This window comes from Periplaneta americana, chromosome 6 (genome assembly GCF_040183065.1).
Source record: "Periplaneta americana isolate PAMFEO1 chromosome 6, P.americana_PAMFEO1_priV1, whole genome shotgun sequence".
Lineage (NCBI taxonomy): Eukaryota > Metazoa > Arthropoda > Insecta > Blattodea > Blattidae > Periplaneta > Periplaneta americana.
In genome coordinates, this window is record NC_091122.1 from 40,023,658 (window position 1) to 40,047,663 (window position 24,006).

General features: G+C 34.8%; 1 protein-coding gene across 4 annotated transcripts in view; it reads left to right on the top strand.

Moving 5' to 3' along the window:
• Window positions 1–24,006, top strand: part of SppL (signal peptide peptidase-like protein) — a 433,791-nt gene that overhangs the window by 37,713 nt on the left and 372,072 nt on the right. For 3 of the 4 annotated variants that reach the window (XR_011332483.1, XM_069827967.1, XM_069827969.1), the window contains exons 4-10: window positions 3,401–3,507; window positions 4,049–4,168; window positions 8,396–8,474; window positions 10,801–10,913; window positions 13,821–13,972; window positions 15,276–15,553; window positions 17,500–17,644. Coding sequence is in view for 3 of the 4 variants with exons in the window: in XM_069827967.1 (XP_069684068.1) it covers window positions 3,401–3,507; window positions 4,049–4,168; window positions 8,396–8,474; window positions 10,801–10,913; window positions 13,821–13,972; window positions 15,276–15,553; window positions 17,500–17,644 (994 nt within the window). In the remaining variant the exon portion in view is untranslated. The remainder of the gene's footprint in view (window positions 1–3,400; window positions 3,508–4,048; window positions 4,169–8,395; window positions 8,475–10,800; window positions 10,914–13,820; window positions 13,973–15,275; window positions 15,554–17,499; window positions 17,645–24,006) is intronic. The other variant, XM_069827968.1, reaches the window with a different exon arrangement.

Sequence of the window (24,006 nt, forward strand, 5' to 3'; positions counted from 1 at the left end):
ATATTATCTGCCATATATGAAAACCAGCTGAACCAAGTTATTCCTGAAGTCCTTAAATTGGCAACATTAATTGTGACAATACCAGCTACGTCAGCATCGGTAGAAAGAACATTTTCTGCGTTGAAGAGAATAAAATCCTACTGTAGATCAACTCATACACAAGAACGTTTATCCGGCTTGGCACTAATATCCATTGAAAAGTCATTTCTACAGAAACTTTGCAAGTGGCCCAACTGTAATTTCAAGGACGAAGTCATCAACGTATTTTCGTCCCAATCAAGACGTCTGGAATTCACATAAATATGTAAGGAATTTTATTATAGGGATTTTAAAATATATTTTGTGTAATAATAGGGTCAGTGGTAGCCCAAACCCTTTAACCAGTATACGCCACTGCATCTAGGTTATTTAGCGTCTGATGAAATGAAGGTGATAACGCCGGTGAAATGAGTCCGAGGTCCAGCACCGAAAGTTACCCAGCGTTACCCAGCATTTGCTCGTATTGGGTTGAGGAAAAACCCCGGAAAAAACCTCAACCAGGTAACTTGCCCCGACCGGGATTCGAACCCGGGCCACCTGGTTTCGCGGCCAGATGCGGTGACCATTACTCCACTGGTGTGGACTATAAATAGTAATATCATTCACAACGTAATAAAGAAAGTGAGTTGTTGTGAAATGCTTAAACGTGTAGTGACAAAGTATGTGTTAACATTTTGACACTCAGTTTTTCTGTGTTACAATATTTTCTTTGTGCTGTATTTAATGTAATAAAAAGTACTGCATATCCATTGCACATCAATGTACATCATTTTGTGAAAAATTCAAACATGTCAAAATAGATGCACAAAAACACATTTTCTTATTCTTACAAGGAAGCAAATCAGTTCGAATTTGATGCGAGATATATATTCCACTATGTCACATATCGAACATCTCATAACTACATATGAGGAGTGTCGTTACAAACCATATTATGTCCAAAAAGTAAAATTTAATAGGAGAGACGAAAAACAAAATTAATACTTCTAAAACATGAGAGCTGTTTAAAAAGGAATACACCTGAATCTCACCACTATACATTCTAAATTGGATAATATGTAAAATGAAATATTTTAAAATTTAAATCCCTAGTAAATAGGGATTTTTTTTTATTTGATACAGTTTGATCCATTTATCATGAAGTTTTTAAATTAAAACAATTTAAAAAAAAAGTGATAATAGAACAAAGAACCTTTCAGGCATGTCTGTCTACATGCCCAAAATTCAATGGTCTAGGTGTTCTCGTTTGCCTACAAAAAATTTAGAGTTTCATAACAAGAAAATCGTTATATAATCCATAGTTTGAAATATTTAGATGTCAGGTTTGCTGTAAAAAAATCTTCGTTCTCACGTGCACTTGGTCCATATGGTTTCACAGAAGTTTAAGGATGGGAGTCAGAGGGTATTCTTAAACCATTAACAGACACAGGAAAAACTGTACATTAATTTAATGTTATGATGATAAATGTAATGACATTGCAGATTAGCAGATTTTCCTTGTTAGTACTCTGTTTTCCTTATTCAGTACACCTTTCCTCAGATTGAATCTGCCTTGCTGTCTTCTGTTCTTTTCCTTCGACTTCGCCTACATTACAACTTCATCCGATGTGAATCACAATACTGTACAAACTAAATTTAGAGATTCGCACAAAAATATGCTTCCTGTTAGTCATTGATCAAATGATAACTCTGTAGTTTAAAATTTTCAGGAAAACCAGTGTGGACAAAATACAGTTTGCAACAATGGCTATTTTTCACAGCACGTTTTTGTCCAGTAGTTGACATAATACGGTTTGCAACGACATCCCTCTTCACGTCATTGTCAGAAAAGGCACGGAAAGGGATCTGTTTCTTGGATTCAGTTTGAATTTGTATATACAGTAGAGACAGTTACATCGTTTTTATTGAAAATATTACACTCTGCTGAAGTACTTACTGCCTGTCTTATATTATCTATGGGTAATACACAGTGGGCCGAAAAAAAAGGCACAAAATTAGAAATAGGCCTACTCTATTTTCGGAAATACATAACATTAATTTATTGTGCTTTTTTTTTTTTTTTTCAAACAATTGATAACATTATTATTATTAATTTATAATGAATACATTGTTGGTTCGAGTAGACTTTGAAGATTAGCAGAACTTTTTATTGTGTTTTTTTGAGGCTCAATTAAAATCTTATGGAGGTCAATACACAATGATGCGAAAAATGTGGTTTTTGAAGACTATTTATTACTTCAAAATGCAGAAACTGAATGTTGGTAAAATTAATAATAATTAATGATCTTTGAAATAACCAAAATTAAAAATGATGCTCTATGTGACAGCCATTTGCCCGCACAACCATTTGCAGGTGTCTTCACCATTGTTCAATAGCATTGAATATTTGTCTTTGATCAAACCGGTCCCAACATTCAAGAAGGCATTGCCTTAAATGTTCAATGTTACGAATTCTTGTTTTGTAGTAAACTGCTTTTTGTAGTTGACTCCATACAAAATAGTCCATAGGATTAAGATCTCGTTTGAAACTCCAGCGAGAATCAGAGAAATGCGATCTTTCACGCAATAATCTCTCAGGAGGGATATCATGTCCGTATCTTGCTAATCAATCGTTGTACACTTGAAACAGACCATTCTCGCTGAGCGTAGTTCCTTACAATTTGACGGGCAGATAAATTATCATATTGGTGCAAATGTTTAATGAAAATCTTGTCTTCGTTCGTTAAGCGACCCATTATTCACAAAATAAGAACTCAAAATGGAAGAAAATAAATGATGATAGCACAACAAACGGCTTGGCCTGCTGAACTCGTAAGACCATAATGCTTAGTTCAGCATAAATGATCGATTTTGCACTGTCTTACAAAAAAAAATGTTTAATAAATGGTAAAAAATTAAATATTACAATACTTTCTCGGTCTGCAAGGATGTTGCCTGTAAAATAAACTTTCAAGTGAAATCATTAGCTACTGGAATATAACTATTTAAATTTTGTGCCTTTTCTTTGGTCCACTGTGTATATTCTTTTCTCTTTGAAAGCATTATAAATTATAAGGATCATGTTCAAAGAAATGAAATCTACACTTTCGAAATAAATACTTTTACTTCATATTATTTCTTCACAGCTCTTTGTGGATTTCACATAAACTAATATTTCAGCTATTTTGAATGATTACAAAATAATGTGTTGGACAAAATTAAGAAGTGTAAGTTTTGTACAGTGATGAATTCAAAATAACTGAATATGTATAATAATAATGTTAAGATGCAAAATCAGGAGCTAGAATTAGACAATTCTGGTCTGTTCCTTTAAGTTATAATATGAATCAATTTTGAAATCTGTCAAATCATATTTTTTAAGGTCGCTGAACATGGAGCAGGAGGCCCGCGAAAGAGAAAAGGAGAAAGAACGAGCCCAGAGTTTGACAGGCCTTCCAGCAGCAACAACAGGACCTAGTGGTGAGAACAGTAAGTTATTATGGACTAGAACAAAGCCAAATTTCTGCTGAGTGGATAAAAAGTGACATGCCATTAACCATGACATTGCGGAATATATCTGTTTTAAATTGCTTTTGTCTTTTAAATTGCAGTTCATGAGAGCTGTGAAAATGAGTAAATGATCCGAAAGTTAAATGTCTAGCAATCCACTCATATCAGTTATTTGTTATTAAATATAATTTAAGAATTAAAAAAATATGCATTGGAGGAGAATTGCAGTAGATTCCCTTGTGCTTAATTTAAAATTATCCTTCATGAAGTTTGATTTTGCAGTTTCCATAAATGATCATTCTGCCGCTTTACTTGATTTTTAATTGATGAAAATAATCAAATTTCAAACTTGAATGTGTATTAATTTGTGGTAAAGAAAGAAATTTTTTTCACTTGGTGGTAAATAAGTCAGTAACATCAATATAAATGTGCTTAAAGTAATAAATGCAAATAAAAACATTTAAAATTGCTGAACTTATATTTTTAGATAGTTATTGATTGATGCTTTTTTACATTGCAGACGTTCAGACTCTCGACACAATGCAGGCATTGTGCTTGCCTCTGGGAGCATCCATTTCGCTACTAGTAATGTTTTTCTTCTTTGACTCCATGCAGATGTTATTTGCAATCTGCACAGCAAGTGAGTTGAAACATTTTGTATAAGTATTTTTACTTGTTCTTTCTACTGTAAAATAAGTTTGATTAGAATTAGCTCAATACAAGTACAGTAGAACCCCAATTATCCGTCATCCTATTAACCGATTGTCGGATTATCCGACTTTTTTTTGTAGCTCCTTTTCTTTTTTTCTTCCTTTTTTTTTCCTGCAGAAAAAATATGAACGTTGCAATGGTGGGGGCCTCTGTTTAATTTGAATAGTTGGTATAAATTAATAAGTAAATAATACTTAAACGATAAAGTTTTGCCCTGCCGTCAATCGTATGATAGGGTCGATTGTCTCATGGGTGAGGTGGTACAAAAGAAAACACTCATCATAAATAATCAACTATCCGTTTACATTTATTAATTAGCACTTCCGTTAATTGGTGAATGAACAAAAAGGATGCAGTAGAAATACAGCCACCTATAACTCCACCAATGCATCGAAACTGGCTTGCCACTAATCGTCACTCAACTGGCATTCACCATTACACACACTAGTAACACCATCTATACCCACAGATTATAAGTATAAGTAACTTGCTAGACAAGTCCAAACTTGTCAGATGTGGCAGAAAGCACTAATACGAAACCAAACACAACCAATGTAAGATATACACTTGACGAATGCCAGCTTATTCGTGAATTACCTAATACTCTGTATGAAATCAAATGTACTTCTACTAATCAAAAGAAACATACAATTACTGATGTAGAAAAACCTGTTATGATCCCTGGTAGGCCAGTCTCGAAACCAAACAACAATGGTCTCTCTTCAACTCTCATGCCTCCTTTATCACACAGCACACCACACCACAGCTCGGCCACGCTTCCACATGTAGTAAGACACTATCTCCAATCGAGCCCCGACTACAGCAGTACACGTCCCTGCCTGGACTGGGTTATCCGTGATCTCATCACAGTTAGTCGCTAAACAAAAACCCCTCAGCTCTCCACGGCTGTCACACAACCATACTCTTCGAGCGTCGACCCCAGACTCCACCGCGTCAAGCATCCCTCTCAGGAGAACCGACGCTAATTAATAATAAATGTGAATAGGGCCAATGAAAATCTAAAGCCCATGTCACGTGATAATTTAAATTCGCTCCTTATACGTGAGAAGTAAGAGACCATGAATGGCGGAAAGAAAACAAGCTATCTATAAAAGGAAGAAAGAGACCTAAAATGGCGGAAGTAAGGGTAAGTAACAACAAGAAAAATGACATAAATAAGGAAGAAAAAAGAAAAGAAAGAAAGAAACACAGAGTGCCGAAACTAAAATGGCACAACGTTATGTTTCTGCGTAGTTTTTATACATAGGGTTATTACAAGCCTTTATCCTTACAAGTATTACAGTATGTAATAGGAATGCTTTGCTGTCGGCACCACAAATAGTTAATCTACTTGTAAAATAGTCATTACCTGCTTTCAAAGAAATTATCCCAAGAACTTCCACAAACCCGTATATTATTCTTTCTTTATCCTTACTATTCGAGTGGCCGTATTGTATAACTTCTATACAAACTGCCTTCCGCAGTTGTCAAAAGAAAACATATTGTGTTAATTACCGAAAAAAAAATTACAAATAATTGAGAGGTTTGGGGAAAGAGAAACTGTACGTGATTTAATAAAAACACAAGGATAAAGTGCATAATGTATGTAAATCTACAACATGAGATATACTATTCCTATCTTTCTGCAGACAATCATCAACCATCAACACTCGGCCATTAAGAGCCCGTCGTTGACAACCGAACTTTTAGTGAATTCCTGATCCACTACATAGCACGTTAAACACAAAAACACGAAGTAAATTACGAAATTGTAGGCTAAAAAGCATTATGCACTAAATTTATGAAAATCTTTTATGGCATGGATTATCCGACTTTTTCCATTAACCATTCAGTCCATCCCCTTCATTACCACGGATAATAGAGGTTCTACTGTATGTTACTGGAGATTGTTTACTTTTCAGTATATCGACAGTCAACAGTGGAATCCAAAACAGCTTTTAGTATAGCGTATTGATCTGAAACTAGTACAGTAAAACCTCGTTAATCCAGATCCCGATAAGCCGACTTCACTTAATCCGGACAAACAAAAAAAAATGAGTTTGGAAAAATGAAAGAATCTTGTTTTAAGACTTATGTGTACCCTACTTCAAACTAACTTTCACAGCAAGAGTTTCGAGCAATGCAGAGCCAGGTCCATCAAGCATATCTTAATTATGAGTGTCATGTATGTGCTGCATTGTATGTATTGCTTTACATTTTACTGTATTGTATAGTGTATTTAGTCCTATGCTCTTTAAATAAACCATAATAAACGTGTTTTGTTGCTATAAACGGAGTTTTAATGCACTTTCTACTGTTCTTTTAGGTTATATCAGTTAATCTGGATTTTTGTTAAACCGATCAACTTATCCCCTCATTTAGTCTGGATTAACGATGTTTTATTGCACGTACAGACTCCAGTATAATACCATCCCATTTTTCAAATGTTCTCTATAGAAAAAATGAAAATATCTCAATGTAATACGGCATACACTTTGAAAATGCTATGGAATGATAAATTTTATAAATTTAAAGTCAAGTTTTCATTTCCACTCCTTAGTAGCCTTAGATTTTATTCTGTCTTCATTATCGTCATCATATTTTTCTCTTCATTATCCTCCTTCTAGTCTTCCTTCCCCTATCTCCACATCTTCTGAACTGGAAGCACTTTGAAACCCTTCACAAGTGACTCACTGCTAATCCTATTCCATGCACGTTGCACACTTTTTTTTTTAATTTGCCTGTTTGGGTTAGAACATCTTCGCCTTTAAGTACGACTTTCACGTGACAGTTTTTACGAAAAAAAAAAAATTGGACTAGATCCGAGAAAGAAAAGTTCAAGACAATTAAAGAAATGATGGATTTAAACCCTTACAAACCACATTGCTTAAGATTGGTCGGAAGAGGAGGAGGATGGTTGTAATGCTGTTGAAAAACGTCTTTTTTTATATTTCGTAGAAAAGTATTATATTAACATATATTTGTGCTATATCCATTTCGAGATTTCCTGTATGTTGTGTGATTTATCGTTCTCATAAGGTAGCCATCCTTTTTTAAAGTATTTCTTAAAATTGAACGTGTTTTGGCTAATGTTAATTGAATTTAAAAACTCTGAATTTGAAGTATATTTGCGTATCTTTACATAACCTATAAACGTATTTTCCAATTATCCGGCAAAATCAGTTATCCAGCACTGGCTTTGTCCCACAGTTGCTGGATACGAGGAATTCTACTGTATATGCAGATTTATGTATCTCTGAGTCCTCAGAACTGTGAGCAATGTATTTTTTTTAGTAGGTTATTTTACGACGCTTTATCAACATCTTAGGTTATTTAGCGTCTGAATGAGATGAAGGTGATAATGCTGGTGAAATGAGTCCGTGGTCCAACACCGAAAATTATCCAGCATTTGCTCAGATTGGGTTGGGGGAAAACCCCGGAAATAAACCTCAACCAGGTAACTTGCCCCAACCGGGAATCGAACCCGGACCACCTGGTTTCGCGGCCAGACGCTCTAGCCGTTACTCCACAGGTGTGAGTGAACATTGTATTCAGGATCCTCATCACTGTTGTGAAGTTCAATCAAAGTACTCTCCTCTTCTTCAAAATCGTGTAATTTGATTACAATCACAGGAGACGCACAAGTGTTCTTCTTAGCAGCAGCCATTTTCCTTGTCACTTACCATTGTGTTCCTGTTACATGCGGCAACTGGTATTTACCATATGGCTCCCCCTACCATCCATTGAGGAGATTCTAAATTTCTACTCAACATCTATAATACTCGTAGGAACTACCAAAAGCAGCAATTTTAGTCGAAGATCCCGAAATACACTGGTAGCGCTTACCATTATGTTCACCCAAGTAGTTCATTTATTCTGTTACCTTCTTGTGGTACTGCCAAAGCAAAAATAGGTGTAAGTAATTTCTACCCACTTTTTACTATATTTTGTGCATTTCCTGCTCTTCTCTTTTTAATATGTATACTTCCTTCATCCTTCTCTCTTTTCCTCTGTTCTGAAAGAAACTATATTCTGTTCTTACACATTAACAAATTTTATATGTGGAACTGCTTACATAAGGGCTCTTAATTGTTTTATACAGGCTTTGGTCTATTCATCCGGGTGAATAAATAATGATCTTTGTTTTCATTCACAGTAATTGCTACTGTAGCTCTGGCATTCCTTTTGCTGCCTATGTGTCAGTATGTCATCCGGCCGTGTTCTGATGGAAATAAGTGAGTAAAATGAAATCAAAGCAAAAATTGTTAATTGTCACGTAAGCATTATAATGCTTTATATATTTTTTGAAACTCATTAGTACACAGTTCTGCATGTTTTAAGTAAAATACTTTCAAGTATTAAAAAGCAGTTTTGAAGCACATACTTAATACACTGCAACCAGTTGCTTCTAATGCTTTGATCTTCAACCTGTTGCCTGCAGACTGTATATGACTATCAGAAGTTGTTTTTATGGTTTTTCTGAATATGTAACATAATGCATAATACATAATAGTACATTATGCAACGAGCCTATAATGATTGTAATTAAGACGCGAGTATGTTTATGAAACGAGCGGAAGTGAGTTTCATAATTTTCATACGAGCGTCTTAATTACCATTATAGGCAAGTTTCATACGACTTTTTATGCTCGACCATATTTCTGACTTGAAATTATTCATAAGTATTCATGTTATTCTTATCTGACTGGGGAGCGGAACTGACCTTGTGCAATATCTCGTAAATTGTGAGATGTGCGTAGACGCGAAAGTATTGATTTTTTCCGAGACACAAATGTCATTGACCTTGATATAATCTAGAGAGTAAAATGAAATTAGTCTTGATATAACCTTGAAATTGATTTAGACATTGAAAAACGAGATGACAAATTGAATTTATTTGAATATTATTTACAATTAACGCTAATAATTATTATAGTAACAGAACATAACCTTCTGCAACAGTATTGGATTTCCAGCCTCCGTGACTTTTCGCTAGTTGTCTTTTGATTGCATATCCGAGAATAATCGATACTTGCGCTTTCATATTGCTACAATGGTGTTTTCTGATTGGTGGAACACCTGAACTTTAATGAATAGGTGTACTTTAATGAGGTCCATTAAAGGGCTGCTACCAGGTGTATAATTACTACATTTCGGCATGGTCGAGCATAAACGTTATATATAGTATTCATTTTTTGGTCATTTTACTGCTTTTCACTAGACTTTTAGAATGCCTCTTTAAATGTAAATCAATACTTTATAGTAATTTACAGGCTTCATTTATTTTTGTTGTCTCCTTAAATTTTTCACAAAACTTAATATGATCTGCATACATCTAGTTGATTTTAATGTCACCTTTCTCTCTTCAAAGTATCGAAGACAACTCTCTTACATAGGAGTTGTAAGAGTGAGTGAGTGTTAAATATATTGTCATTTTTTAAGGAAAAACTTCAATATTCCTTTTATTTTAACATCTATGCTATAATGCCAGTGGTTGTATTATACCGGGTGTGTACAAGGTTATGCCTGATTTATATTCATGCAAGCATGCCCTGTGTACAAGGATTAGTGTTATTATATTATTGTTGTTATTTTGCTGTTGATGAGTGTGAGTAGAATTATTGTCATGGTTATGGTTACAGTTCGTTTCAGGTCCTTGTGTTAAATCAAAGAAATAGATAATACTTCTTGCATTCAAAATCGGGCAGTATAAGCAATTGTTAATAAATTTTGGTATCATCGGAAAAATGTTTCGTTATTTTGAAAGTTTGGACAGTAGTGACAAAAAAAACCGGATAGATCCTTGTAGCTGATTTCAGAGTCTTGTTCACTCCAGAGCACGATAGACTGGTAACTAAAACTTTCGTGGTTCGAATCTTGCCTGGAAAGGAAACTTTTTTTTTTTTTTGTTCCTTATTCAAATTTATTCCCAATACTTTTCGATTGCAGGGTTATTTTACTACCTAATTAGCTTATTATTCCCAGAACATGAATTTTACCAGCAGTCGAAAAGTATTGGGAATAAATTTGAATAAGGAACAAAAAAAAAGTTTCCTTCCCAGGCAGGATTCGAACCACGAAAGTCTTAGTTACCAGTCTATCGTGCTCTGGAGTGAACAAGGCTCTGAAATCAGCTACAAGAGTCAGTCCGGTTTTTTTTTTTGCCACTACTGTATATTGAGCTGTATAACAATTTTATTGTTAGAAATCTGAATCTTTTCTACATCATACCATTTTTTTTTCTTTTATTTTCGGTAAAGATAAGTCAGTATGACAGCTGAACGTTTTATATGTTCGTAATATAAATAATAACCCACTTAGTTAGAATCATACATTTCTGTGTTAGTGAACAGTATCAAGAGTATTCCCAAAGCTAAAAATTACCGTAATGGCATAATTTTATTGCTCTAATTAACAGTAAGGAGCAACTTAAGATTTATTAAGTCTTGATTGCAGGGTACAGTATTTGTTTGCTTCCTTACAGGGACAAGTAATGAGAAATTTCTGCCAACATATTCATTGAAGCAAATACTGTAATAACTTTAGTATATTCTTTTACAGGATCTCATTTGGAGTTTGTGGGAGATTCACTGGTGCAGAACTTCTTTCGTTTTCATTAGCAGTTTTCATTGTATGCATATGGGTTTTGACTGGCCACTGGTTACTAATGGATGGTAAGCAATGTATTTTTATTAATATAGTTGCTACTGTTACTACAACAAAACTTTTCAAGTTCGATAATTTCTTCTGAACTCTTTCTTTTATCCTCATTCGAGCTTTGAAATAATAATTATTATTATTTAAAGACTAGATTCTAAGTATGAGTCCACACCTGTGGAGTAACGGTCAGCGCGTCTGGCCGTGAAACCAGGTGGCCTGGGTTCGATTCCCGGTCAGGACAAGTTACCTGGTTGAAGTTTTTTCCGGGGTTTTCCCTCAACCCAATATGAGCAAATGCTGGGTAACTTTCGGTGTTGGACCCCGGACTCATTTCACCGGCATTATCACTATCTCATTCAGACGCTAAATAACCTAGATGTTGATAAAGTGTCGTAAAAATAAATCTAAGTATGATAATTGTTGCATTAACCTATGTTATCCATAGATGTTACTGTTTTGAAAACTGCAGGCTCAATATCCACATCTAAACTCTGATTACTACATCTAAAATTGTATTTAACATAAATTGTCAAATTCATAGTGAGAGCCCTTAACTTGTAGTGGACAAACGTTTCTTTAGATTACATTAACCACAATTCTTAAAATAGGCAACACAACATAATAAAGGAGTAATGCACATGGAAACCAATTTTGTTGAGCCATTTGCCACAAAAAGTGAACATGTTGTTACATAATGTCCAGATGTTGAATGAATGACATATGATAGATTCTGTTCATTAAGTTAATTTATGGATGAATTAGTGTTTTCAGACTAAATTAAATTTATGAGTGTTTAATATTTTGTGTTGAATTTTAACAATTTAATGAAATTATTATTATTATTATTATTATTTACTGAATATAAATATCTTTCTGTAATGGTCCTGGGCTGCTCTCAGTAGAATTGTCATCTTTCAAGGAATGTTGTACTGGACAATCCCTTCGTTCACAAAGACCAAAGGATCACCTTTTTTTTTTTTTTTTTTTTTACTTATTTTGGAGGAGAATATAAATACGTGTCTATAGTTTACCTACAATGAAATTTCATTCCAAATTTCGTATAACTTTCAACTTAATTAAATGCTATGTAGAAGTAAGTGAAATTTACAACTGAAATTTGTATATAATTAATTCTGTAGCCATATGTGTAAACTGATTAGTTTTGAATCAGTACAATATACAATACAAATTTTATGATTATTGATATTTTTAAACAGCGTACAAGTGCTCTTTCCTTAGATACTTTAATATGAAACTTTTTGCTTCTGCAAATTTGGAATGTAATGGTAAATGGAAAAAATTTCGGGGCACAAGAAGATATCATATACTAGGCAACGTTAAGACATATGGATTGTATGCTGAGACGATGCGGAGGGCTGAAAAGAAACATTAAAGAATGCTGGATTTTGAGTGAAGGACTTACCCTTGAGCAGAAAACTATGAATATAATGAAGCATATCGAATTAACATAAAAAATATGAAAATTAAGAAAATATCTTTACGTGCTCATTTAGAATTATATTCTTTGCTGCTCTCAAAATTGGTGTAGATGGGATAAATGTGTGTTTGCCTGAGATCTAGGACAGTGTTTCAAATTTCGGGACAATCCTACCGAAATCTGGATGGTTGGCAACCCTACCTCACAGCCTTCTATCAAATTGAATATCAGGGCTTTTCTGGGGATGAAAGGAAGACGGAGCATGGTGTCAACCACACCATCTTATTGGTAGTGCTGAGGTTATGAAAGCATGGTGATTTACCTCCATACTTCCCAGACATCTTCATGGCATCTAAAAGAGATACCTTTACGCTTGCTGAATTTACTTCATGTAAACACTTTCAGATACGTTCTTCATACATATGTTATTTTCATGTGTACATTTACTATTATAGTTTAACTCCTCTGTAAGATCCTTCGGACTCTCACTTTGAGAGGGGATCAGAGGTCAAAGGTGTTTGAGAATAAGGTGCTTAGGAAAATATATGGGGCTAAGAGGAATGAAGTTACAGGAGACAGTTACACAACACAGAACTGCACGTATTGTATTCTTCACCTGAGATAATTAGGAACTTTAAATCCAGACGTTTGAGATGAGCAGGGCATGTAGCACGTATGGGCGAATCCAGAAATGGATATAGAGTTTTGTTGGGACTCCGGAGGGAAAAAGACCTTTGGGGAGGCTTAGACGTAGATGGGAAGATAATAATAAAATTAATTTGAGGAAGATGGGATATGATGGATTAATCTTGCTCAGGATAGGGACCGATGGTGGGTTTATGTGAAGGCGACTGTGAACCTCTGGGTTCTTTAAAAGCCGTAAGTAAGAAAGTAAGGTCTCTCAGTTTATTTCAAAACTCTTTCCTTTTTTCTCTCTTCCTTTTATTTCGAAGTATTTATACATTTTTCTTAATTGTTTTATTGTACTGCACTACGTCTTATATTACACTTTTTAAGCAATATTAAGAAATAAGGTAAAAAAGGTAAAGGTATCCCCGTAACGTGCCATGAAGGCACTTGAGGGGCATGGAGGAAAGAAATAAGTATGTCAACAAATTTCATGTAATTATTTTCTTTGGTACAAAGTAGACACTTAGTGTTTTTGAACACCTGAACCGACCACAGATAAGTTCTGTAAATATAATCATTCTAATGTATTATATTTAGGAAGTCAGCCTTTGTGTTCACATCTGGCCTTCTTGTGTGTAGTGAATAATTGTGTTATGTTTTATGAATTCAAGCAGATAAAACTGTAAGTCTCAAACTATATTCTTAAGATTAATTGTGTATCTTTTCTTCATCATTCCCATGATGATAGAGTTGATCTTCAAGGTCCTTTTTATTGTAAATTTTCTCACATCAGCTATTGTTGAAACGAACTTTGAAGCATATTGTATTTTAATGTTTTCTTGTTTGTTTGTAGCAATGGGAATGGGTCTCTGCGTGGCATTTATTGCCTTTGTGCGCCTTCCAAGTCTGAAAGTGTCGACATTATTACTGACGGGACTTCTTATTTATGATGTATTCTGGGTATTCTTCTCATCCTATATATTCAATACAAATGTTATGGTAAAGGTAAGACTCTGGCTTTATTATTTTTTATTAGCTTTTGAACAACCTTCTGAGTCCTGATAGTATAGTATACTATACCATACTTCATACATGATTATGATATAATATGTATGTCCAGACCTCCGAAGAGAAAAGACAAATTATATGATTATGTCTCGTGACGATAATATTGTATGAAATGTAAATATAAAAATTGGAAATTTATCCTTTGAAGAGGTGAAAAAATTCAAATACCTGGGAGCAACAGTAAAAAATATAAATGATACTCGGGAGGAAATTAAATGCAGAATAAATATGGGAAATGCAAAACAGTTATATTACTGGTTGTGAAACTTGGACTCTCACTTTGAGAGAGGAACATAGGTTAAGGGTGTTTGAGAATAAGGTTCTTAGGAAAATATTTGGGGCTAAGAGGGATGAAGTTGCAGGAGAATGGAGAAAACTACACAACACAGAACTGCACACATTGTATTCTCCACCTGACATAATTAGGAACATTAAATCCAGACGTTTGAGATGGGCAGGGCATGTATGGGCAAATCCAGAAATGCATATAGAGTGTTAGTTGGGAGGCCGGAGGGAAGAAGACCTTATGGTAGGCCGAGACGTAGATGGGAAGATAATATTAAAATGGATTTGAGGGGTGTGGGATATGATGATAGAGACTGGATTAATCTTGCTCAGGATAGGGACTAATGGCAGGCTTCTGTGAGGGCGGCAATGAACCTCCGGGTTCCTTACAAGCCAGTAAGACCCCCAAAGTATAGTATAATATACCTGCATTTGTGCCCGAACTGTGACTTGTAGAATTTTTTTTAGCATTTTTCCTCATGTCAGTGACTTTTTTTTAAGCGTAGAATTATATTGAACTTTAAAATTAAAACAATAAATGTCTCAGGATTCAGAAGGATAAGATTTTTCAAAAGATTGTTAAGCAAGTTTTATTATTTTCATAATTCTCCATTTTTGCACACTTATATGCTACACAAACACACATGCATGCATGCGCACACAAGTACATGTATTCTAGTATCATGTTCTCTCTCTCTTTCCCCCTCTCTCTCTCCCTCCCTCCCTCCTTTCCTGCCTTCCCCTCTCTCTCCCACCTTCCCTCCCTGCCTCTTTCGCTACTTCTTTCCACACACTTTCTCGAAGAAGTGTAAGTACTGATAACAATATGAAATATTTTATAGAATTAAAAAATCATTTCGTTGATGACTTCACTCTTGATTTTTACCATTTGCTTTGCTTTAGTTAAGCATATTACCATGTGAGTTTGACACTAATATTTTTATCTCTCATTCAGGTGGCAACACGACCAGCAGAAAATCCAGTGGGCTTGGTGGCTCGAAAACTGCATCTCGGAGGTGTTGTAAAGGAGGCTCCCAAACTCTCATTACCAGGCAAACTTGTGTTTCCTAGCATCCACAACTCAGGCCATTTCTCCATGTTGGGTCTAGGAGACATTGTAATGCCTGGATTACTTCTTTGCTTTGTCCTCCGTTATGATGCCTACAAGAAATCGCAGCTATTGCATCTTGGAGAAACTGGTGTCCCTCCACCAAAACACTTCAATAAGCTCAGGTACATTGAATTCTCAAATGGCCATTGAGCGTACTTTGGACACTATACATTTTATGGAAAAGTGTTACTATTTAATGTTTGTATAAGCTTTCAGTAATTGCATATTGTAATTGTACTCTGGTGTGGGAGAAAAATTGATACAAAGAAAAAAAAAATTACTTACACTTGTATTTTAGGCGTTCAGAGCTAAAGTGGATCAAGTCACAAATTTTCATAAATTGAGTTTCATTCATTTTCTGATTACACTGAACAACAGATTTTTACTTTTTGTCTTGCTTCGTAATAAAAATAGGTGAATATTACTAATATGTGTGCCCTACATTTTGAATTTAAAATCCAAATTGCCCAATCACGTACCGTTTTCCGGGGAAAATTAATTGAATTTTTTATGACAAAACTTATTTGTTTTTTATTTTTCACTGCTACTGACAAAATTACAACACACTAGGGATTCAGAATTCCTTATAATACTTGAAAAATGTGTATTGGATACAAAAGTGATGTTCCATAGTTTAAAACACAACAACAATAAAAATATTTCATGCGTATAATGAGAAAAATCTCTGAATTCGAACTTACATTTAAAATAATTTTCTGGATGACTTCCGTTTATAACTAGACCTGGGACTGTCTTTTACAAGGAACCAACAATAGTCTGAAAGCATGCTGGATGATGATCTTACTATATATCGCCTTTCCATTTCAGATATTTCTTGATTAAATCTTTCCCAATGCTCGTTGCGTACCGCTCCAAAGTTAGGAGGAAAGAAATTGAAATGAGAATGTAAGAAGTGTATTTTGAGAGGTATATTACACTCCATTTTGTCATATGCACTTATCATAGTTTCCACAACAAGTTCTATGTAGTTCTCTGCCCTAGAATTTCCAAGGAAATTTGAGCAAATGTCTTTGAAAGCGCACCATACCATTCTTTCTGCAATGGAAAGTTTTTCCTCAAACAAAGGGTCAGCCATAACTTTGTGAATTTGTGGACCAACGAAAATGCCCTCTTTTAATTTGCCTTCACTCAAACTGGTAAACTTTTCCTTTAAATACTGAAAACCACACCCTTGTTTGTTCGTAGACCTCACTTTGAACTGTTATGAAATTTACTTAATAGAAGGGACCAATATCTTTCTATTTATTAAAAGTACAAAAGAATATGCCAACAACCATAAGAAACCAGAAATAAGTCATAAACTCATAAAATTCATTAGCTTTTGTTTTGGTTTATAACCGCAACCCGCGCCAGATGTTTCTGCAGGAGTGCTTATTGAAAAGTGAAATCATAGTATATCTTAAAAACCTTACGTGATAGGAAGAAAAGAGATGCATTTTCTGATTTAGCGCACATCAAACCATAAAGGGACGCCTTATTTTAAGTCTGAGCAAATTTCTTGTTGTTCAGTGTTATCTGAAATTGGATCTTTTCCGGGCAGTAATGGATCAAGTCTTTATTCCAAGCATTCGTCAGTAGGTGACACCAGTCACTTTTGGCTCAGATTTTATTTGTTCACGATGTTCTGAGCCATAGTGGATCAAGTCACCAAAGCGTTGCATCAGTTAACATCACAATTGTGTATATTTTATAAATCTAGAATTTGGGAATGGAGCAATAAAATTATTGCTAGTCAAATTAGGTAATCCACTATAGCAAGTTAACTTTAAGTCCTATTACCTCAAAACTTATAAGTTATAATATCTGCTCTTAGATTTAAAAGCTCAAGGAGTTGAGAATTATTTGGTAAAACAACTACAATGGACATTAATGATTTATCAAATAGAATGGAGATACATTTCAAATCTCATTAGTGAATATGATTCTTATATTTATAAAAATTATAACTTTTTTCTTAACTCTATAATTTATTAAAGAGAAAATAGCATATTTCATATATAGGTTGTATCACTCTGTTGTTTATTTTATAAACATTTTTATTTTTCAGCTACTTCCATTGCTCTCTGATCGGATACTTCCTAGGCCTGCTGACAGCAACTGTTTCGTCAGAGGTATTTAAAGCAGCACAACCAGCTTTATTATATTTGGTGCCCTTCACATTGCTGCCCCTTCTCACGATGGCCTACTTAAAGGTGAGCCCTTCACAAATCATGCAGAAAACAGATATTTAAATCTAAAATTAAATTGCTCATCTTTGTGTTTCCTTACTACATTTCCTTGCAGTGTGAGAACAAAACGTCCTTACTTTCTTTCTTTTTTATCCGAACTAGTTTTTGAAGTTTCCTTTTTAAGACATCCAGTTTCATAGTCTTTACATTTTCATAAACGATAATAGAAGTATCAGATATCCTATCCGTTTTTTAAAAATACTAATATTTATTAGATTTCACCAAATACGTAGTTAAAAGAAAACGTTGGTACATCAGTGAAGTGAAATTAATTTTATCTTGACAATTTTATTGCATAATTTTTTTATATTTAACAAATACTCTAAGAAATTTAAATGAAATTCCAACATAATACATTACAAATCATGTAAATCTGTATTTAAAAAATCATATCGTCGCCTGAATACAAGAACTAGGTAACTCGAAATTTGCGTTTTTAGTTACTTCTTTTATAGCATAGCAAAAATCGCACAAAATGTAATCCAGGATCTAGGTAACTGATTGAACGATACCAGCGACATCTATTTTCCAATATAACAAATAGGTAAAAGAAAACCAGACATATTCCTTAGTGCAATAAATAAGTAAATAGGCAATGTCACAAAATATGAAAAATCAAGTTACCTAGTTCTTGCATTCAGGCGACGATATGTGTATCTTCGAGCCTTAAGTAAATCGAAGTATATTGAATTCGAATGTGTAACTGATTAACTTAAAATAACAAAAGTACTAGAATAATGCTCTCTAAGAATGCAAATATTTTACCACGGATTCAAATTTCGTCATTATTAAGAAAAGTGATGTACCTATATAGGTAATATAGGTACCATCTTAGACGAAAAAATGCCCATCTGCCACACAAGTCCCCTTTGAAAGACTTTGATTGATTCCGTGAGAACTTAAGTTTACACATGAACGAATTTCTTATACATGACTCCCCTCTGTTTTTCCTTTGTTTATTTTGTGTTGCTTTTTCTGCTTGTTTATAGATAAGTATTATAACCAATCTGTGACAAAGATATATTCAAAGGGTAAATTAGGTGCAAAATAAACGTACTTTCCCTAGTTGTGTGAACCACTCGCTGCCCAAAGTGAGCTTTGACAAATTCACACTACAGAAAATCGATCATTTTTATATCTAACAATAAGACTGTACATATTTGAGTGTTGGAGCATGGTTGTTTTCTTTAATTATGCTTGCTCTAAGAGGGTTGGATAGTTTTCATGGAAAGAACATATCTGTCACATCCATATTCTCTATAAGAATTGTATTTTTCTTCTTTCTCTCTTTTTCCCAGTATAACAACAGATGTTATTAAAAGCCATGTGAGGGAAAAGTTTTTTCTTGGCTATAAATTTATCTGTAAAGTAATCTCAGAAGTGAATGTTTAAAAATAAATTCCATCGAATGTTTAAAAATGAACTTCTATTCTAACGAGTTACAGTTAATACAAAGATCACATACTGTATCTGCTGAAGTATTAGGAGGCTGCATTGGATTTTACGAAAAAATTAAGAATCATTTTGTGTTTACCTTGTTGCTAGTATTAAACCGTATAAGTAATGTTTTGGCTGTAAAATTGCACCTGCGTATATTGACTTCTATAATAACACATTAATGTTCATGCTTATCACAGCACAGTAACATTTGTTAAGCAAGTGTAATAAATCTTACTTTATTTTTTATAAAGAAAATTATAAATTGACCCCAAAATTGAGATTTTAAAAAATATCTTTCTTGGGGATCTCCCTCAGTCCCCATAGTTGATTCCATTACTAATTTCTTAATTAAAACAAAAATTAAACGACTATGAACAAGTGTGTGCTTCTTTCTGTTTTTTTTTTTTTTTTTTTTTTTTTTTTGCAGTTTATTAGTCCTCACAAGCAGTAGTCATGATGATGTAATTGTGGTGGTAATAGTACACAAAGACTCCTGACGGATAATGCAATGAAAATAATACACTTTTTCATTTATACCATCTCTTGTAAATATACCCTCAGTCTACCAACAAAACCTCTGGTTTCACCAATCATAGCTGGGGTGCCATCTGTTGCAGCAGGCACTAATTTTTGCCAGTCCAATTCCTTATTTGTAATCAAAGTACAAAGTGCCATAAAAATATACTCTCCTGTTGTTTGTGCGGACAGTGGTATTAAACCCAGAAAACACTCAACTACTGTTAACTCCTGATTCACAGCACGAACAAACAAGGTTAATTCTGCAGTATCACTTATGTCACAACTTTCATCCAAAGCTTTTAAAAATGTTCAGATTCATTTAATTGCGCTGACAACTTTACATCAATATATTTTGATATGTCCTCTACTCTTCCTGCTACGGTGCATCTGGACAAACATACTTTCTTAAAATGTACTTTTTCTTGGGAACAAATAATTTCAGATAACTTTAAGACATACTTTTTCACAAACTCACTTTCAGCGAAAGATTTCATAACTTTACAAATCTCCCACACTACACAATAACTGGCTATTAACACCTTCTTTGTCATTTCATCTTCTTTTGGTTCAGTCTGTTCTTCACTTTGTTTATTATAAGCGTCCTTTAATTCTTGTAATAATATTGCCCTTTACATCCCTGTAATCTGATGATAATCTTTATGATTCAACTGATAATGGCATCTAATGTTTCCCTTAAAAATACCTAATAGCATTTTGTAGAGATTAACAACGATCGAGAAAGCAAGACTAACAGCGCCCGCCAAGGCCGAAAATCCGCATGACAATGTTGTATACGTCGCGTCGTTGATGTAAAGACTGCTTGTGAGTGTTTCGAGATGCTGAGATTGAGCACTCCCGAAGTCCCGAACGTCAAACAGCCTTGAATCGCCACAGTTGTTTATACCTGACTGAATTTTTATCTAGTTTGGCAACTGTTATATATGTATAAACAATCAAGTATCCTGTTTGAAACATCATCTCTATCTTTCAGTGCATAATAATCCATTCCCGAATCTTTGTTTAATTACTAGGCCCTTATTAAAAGGCTAGGAATTTTCTTTTCATATGTTTGAGATCAAATGTGCAATCTCAAGTAAAAAGATATTAACGTTATGTTTTATGTTTCTTAGAAATGCAAATTTATTTGAGAATTTTTTTTTCTATCTATATATATAACCATAGGTAATGTCGTATATTAGAACCAGAACATTTTGATAACTAAGATACTATTCTGTTTTGTCTTTCTGTCTCATTTAAACATTAATAATGTTATTTATTTCAATGATATACTGTATGTTATTCAAAGTTACGAAATCTTTCCCCGTCGACCAAATGCTATTTCGAGAATGATGAGCGAGACTCGAAGCACACGAGAATGACGAGACGAGACTCGAAAGACAAATGCAGCGAACACAGCGAGCGAGAGCAGCAGTTAGTTTTGTTCATCTCTAGTGTTTTGGAACATAGCAGACAGGTAACATTTTCTTCACTTGCTACACAGAAAAACTCTTCTTCCCATTCTCCTTTAAATTTGCGCTTGTTTGAAGAGGTTGAAGGTTTTGAGAGACACATTGTAAATGTTAATCCACCACGGCTTGTTGACTGTTTGGAAATAGAGCTCTGCTTGTTTCGATCCACATGGCACAGTACCTCGTTCGAGACTGCGACTCAAATTGAGTCACGACACAGCGATTGTCCATCTATGCTCTACAGTAACATCCTATAATCTGATTTCGTGTATATGATAGGTATATACATTGCTGATAGCATGGTAAATTAAGATAGATACCGTATTTTAATTCTTCAAAATTATTACACATTGACAGTAGAATTCCTATGGACACAATGAAATTACTGTAGCTCCTGCAATACAAAGAAACACTTTACAGCTTGTCATTCAATTGTTGCATTACACCTGCCAATCATCTTGCTCACATTTTCCATATTCATTGGCATGACATTCTGAATAATGATGCTTGAAATTTAACTTTTTTTTTACATCCTTGAGTGCCTTACAACAGATTAAATAATTTGTCGTTGCCCCCATACTCCATAAATATAAATAAATGTACCTACCCTGTGATAACGTTTATATGATAATGGTCTTTCACTAGTACTTTCTCCACCAAATCGTATCCTATGTATATATCTAATGCCTACCCACTTCACTTGCGTGATTCAGGTTCCGCATATTGCGGACAGATGGCAGGACTGTGACCCATTTTGAACTTGCACACCACTTTGGCAGGCCATGCTATGCATGATGTGTATCTATGAAGAGTTCTGTCATATATTAGGGTAGTGTATGTGTAAGTGTAGTATAGGATGACGATGATGAGGAAGGGAGCAGGGAAAACCCGGTGCTGGCACATAGCTTATTCCTGTCAAATAGCACCAAAGGTGCCGCCAGGCTTAACGTTTCTGTCTGACAGACGAATCACTTTGAACAGTGACACATGCCTTTTCGTAATATGCACTGCGGAGGATTTTGGATTTATCTCAGGCATATTGATGCACAATCTAGTGAATAGAAATTGTTGTTGTTGTTTTCTAATGCCAGTCATTTGACCTCTTGCACTCCAATATTTTTCAAAGATATTATCATGGTCAGCCAATGAAGCACAGATTTTGAGGTGTTCCGAATCCATTGCTTGGAATAGAAATTGTACACTGCCACCTCTCCTAGTCCAGAGGTAGAAATTTCACACGAGATTTTGGGTTTAACTCTGGCATATTGGTGCACAATCTAGTGAATAGAAATTGTACACTGCCACCTCTCCTAGTCCTGAGGTAGAAATTTTACACGAGATTTTGGGTTTAACTCTGGCATATTGGTGCGCAATCTAGTGAATAGAAATTGTACACTGCCACCTCTCCTAGTCCTGAGGTAGAAATTTTACACGAGATTTTGGGTTTAACTCTGGCATATTGGTGCGCAATCTAGTGAATAGAAATTGTACACTGCCACCTCTCCTAGTCCAGAGGTAGAAATTTTACACGAGATTTTGGGTTTAACTCTGGCATATTGGTGCACAATCTAGTGAATAGAAATTGTACACTGCCACCTCTCCTAGTCCTGAGGTAGAAATTTTACACGAGATTTTGGGTTTAACTCTGGCATATTGGTGCACAATCTAGTGAATAGAAATTGTACACTGCCACCTCTCCTAGTCTTGAGGTAGAAATTTTACACGAGATTTTGGGTTTAACTCTAGCATATTGGTGCACAATCTAGTGAATAGAAATTGTACACTGCCACCTCTCCTAGTCCTGAGGTAGAAATTTTACACGAGATTTTGGGTTTAACTCTGGCATATTGGTGCACAATCTAGTGAATAGAAATTGTACACTGCCACCTCTCCTAGTCCTGAGGTAGAAATTTTACACGAGATTTTGGGTTTAACTCTGGCATATTGGTTCACAATCTAGTGAATAGAAATTGTACACTGCCACCTCTCCTAGTCCTGAGGTAGAAATTTTACACGAGATTTTGGGTTTAACTCTGGCATATTGGTGCGCAATCTAGTGAATAGAAATTGTACACTGCCACCTCTCCTATTCCTGAGGTAGAAATTTTACACGAGATTTTGGGTTTAACTCTGGCATATTGGTTCACAATCTAGTGAATAGAAATTGTACACTGCCACCTCTCCTAGTCCAGAGGTAGAAATTTTACACGAGATTTTGGGTTTAACTCTGGCATATTGGTGCGCAATCTAGTGAATAGAAATTGTACACTGCCACCTCTCCTAGTCCTGAGGTAGAAATTTTACACGAGATTTTGGGTTTAACTCTGGCATATTGGTGCACAATCTAGTGAATAGAAATTGTACACTGCCACCTCTCCTAGTACAGAGGTAGAAATTTTACACGAGATTTTGGGTTTAACTCTGGCATATTGGTGCGCAATCTAGTGAATAGAAATTGTACACTGCCACCTCTCCTAGTCCTGAGGTAGAAATTTTACACGAGATTTTGGGTTTAACTCTGGCATATTGGTGCACAATCTAGTGAATAGAAATTGTACACTGCCACCTCTCCTAGTCCTGAGGTAGAAATTTTACACGAGATTTTGGGTTTAACTCTGGCATATTGGTTCACAATCTAGTGAATAGAAATTGTACACTGCCACCTCTCCTAGTCCAGAGGTAGAAATTTTACACGAGATTTTGGGTTTAACTCCGGCATATTGGTGCACAATCTAGTGAATAGAAATTGTACACTGCCACCTCTCCTAGTCCTGAGGTAGAAATTTTATACGAGATTTTAGGTTTAACTCTGGCATATTGGTGCGCAATCTAGTGAATAGAAATTGTACACTGCCATCTCTCCTAGTCCTGAGGTAGAAATTTTACACGAGATTTTGG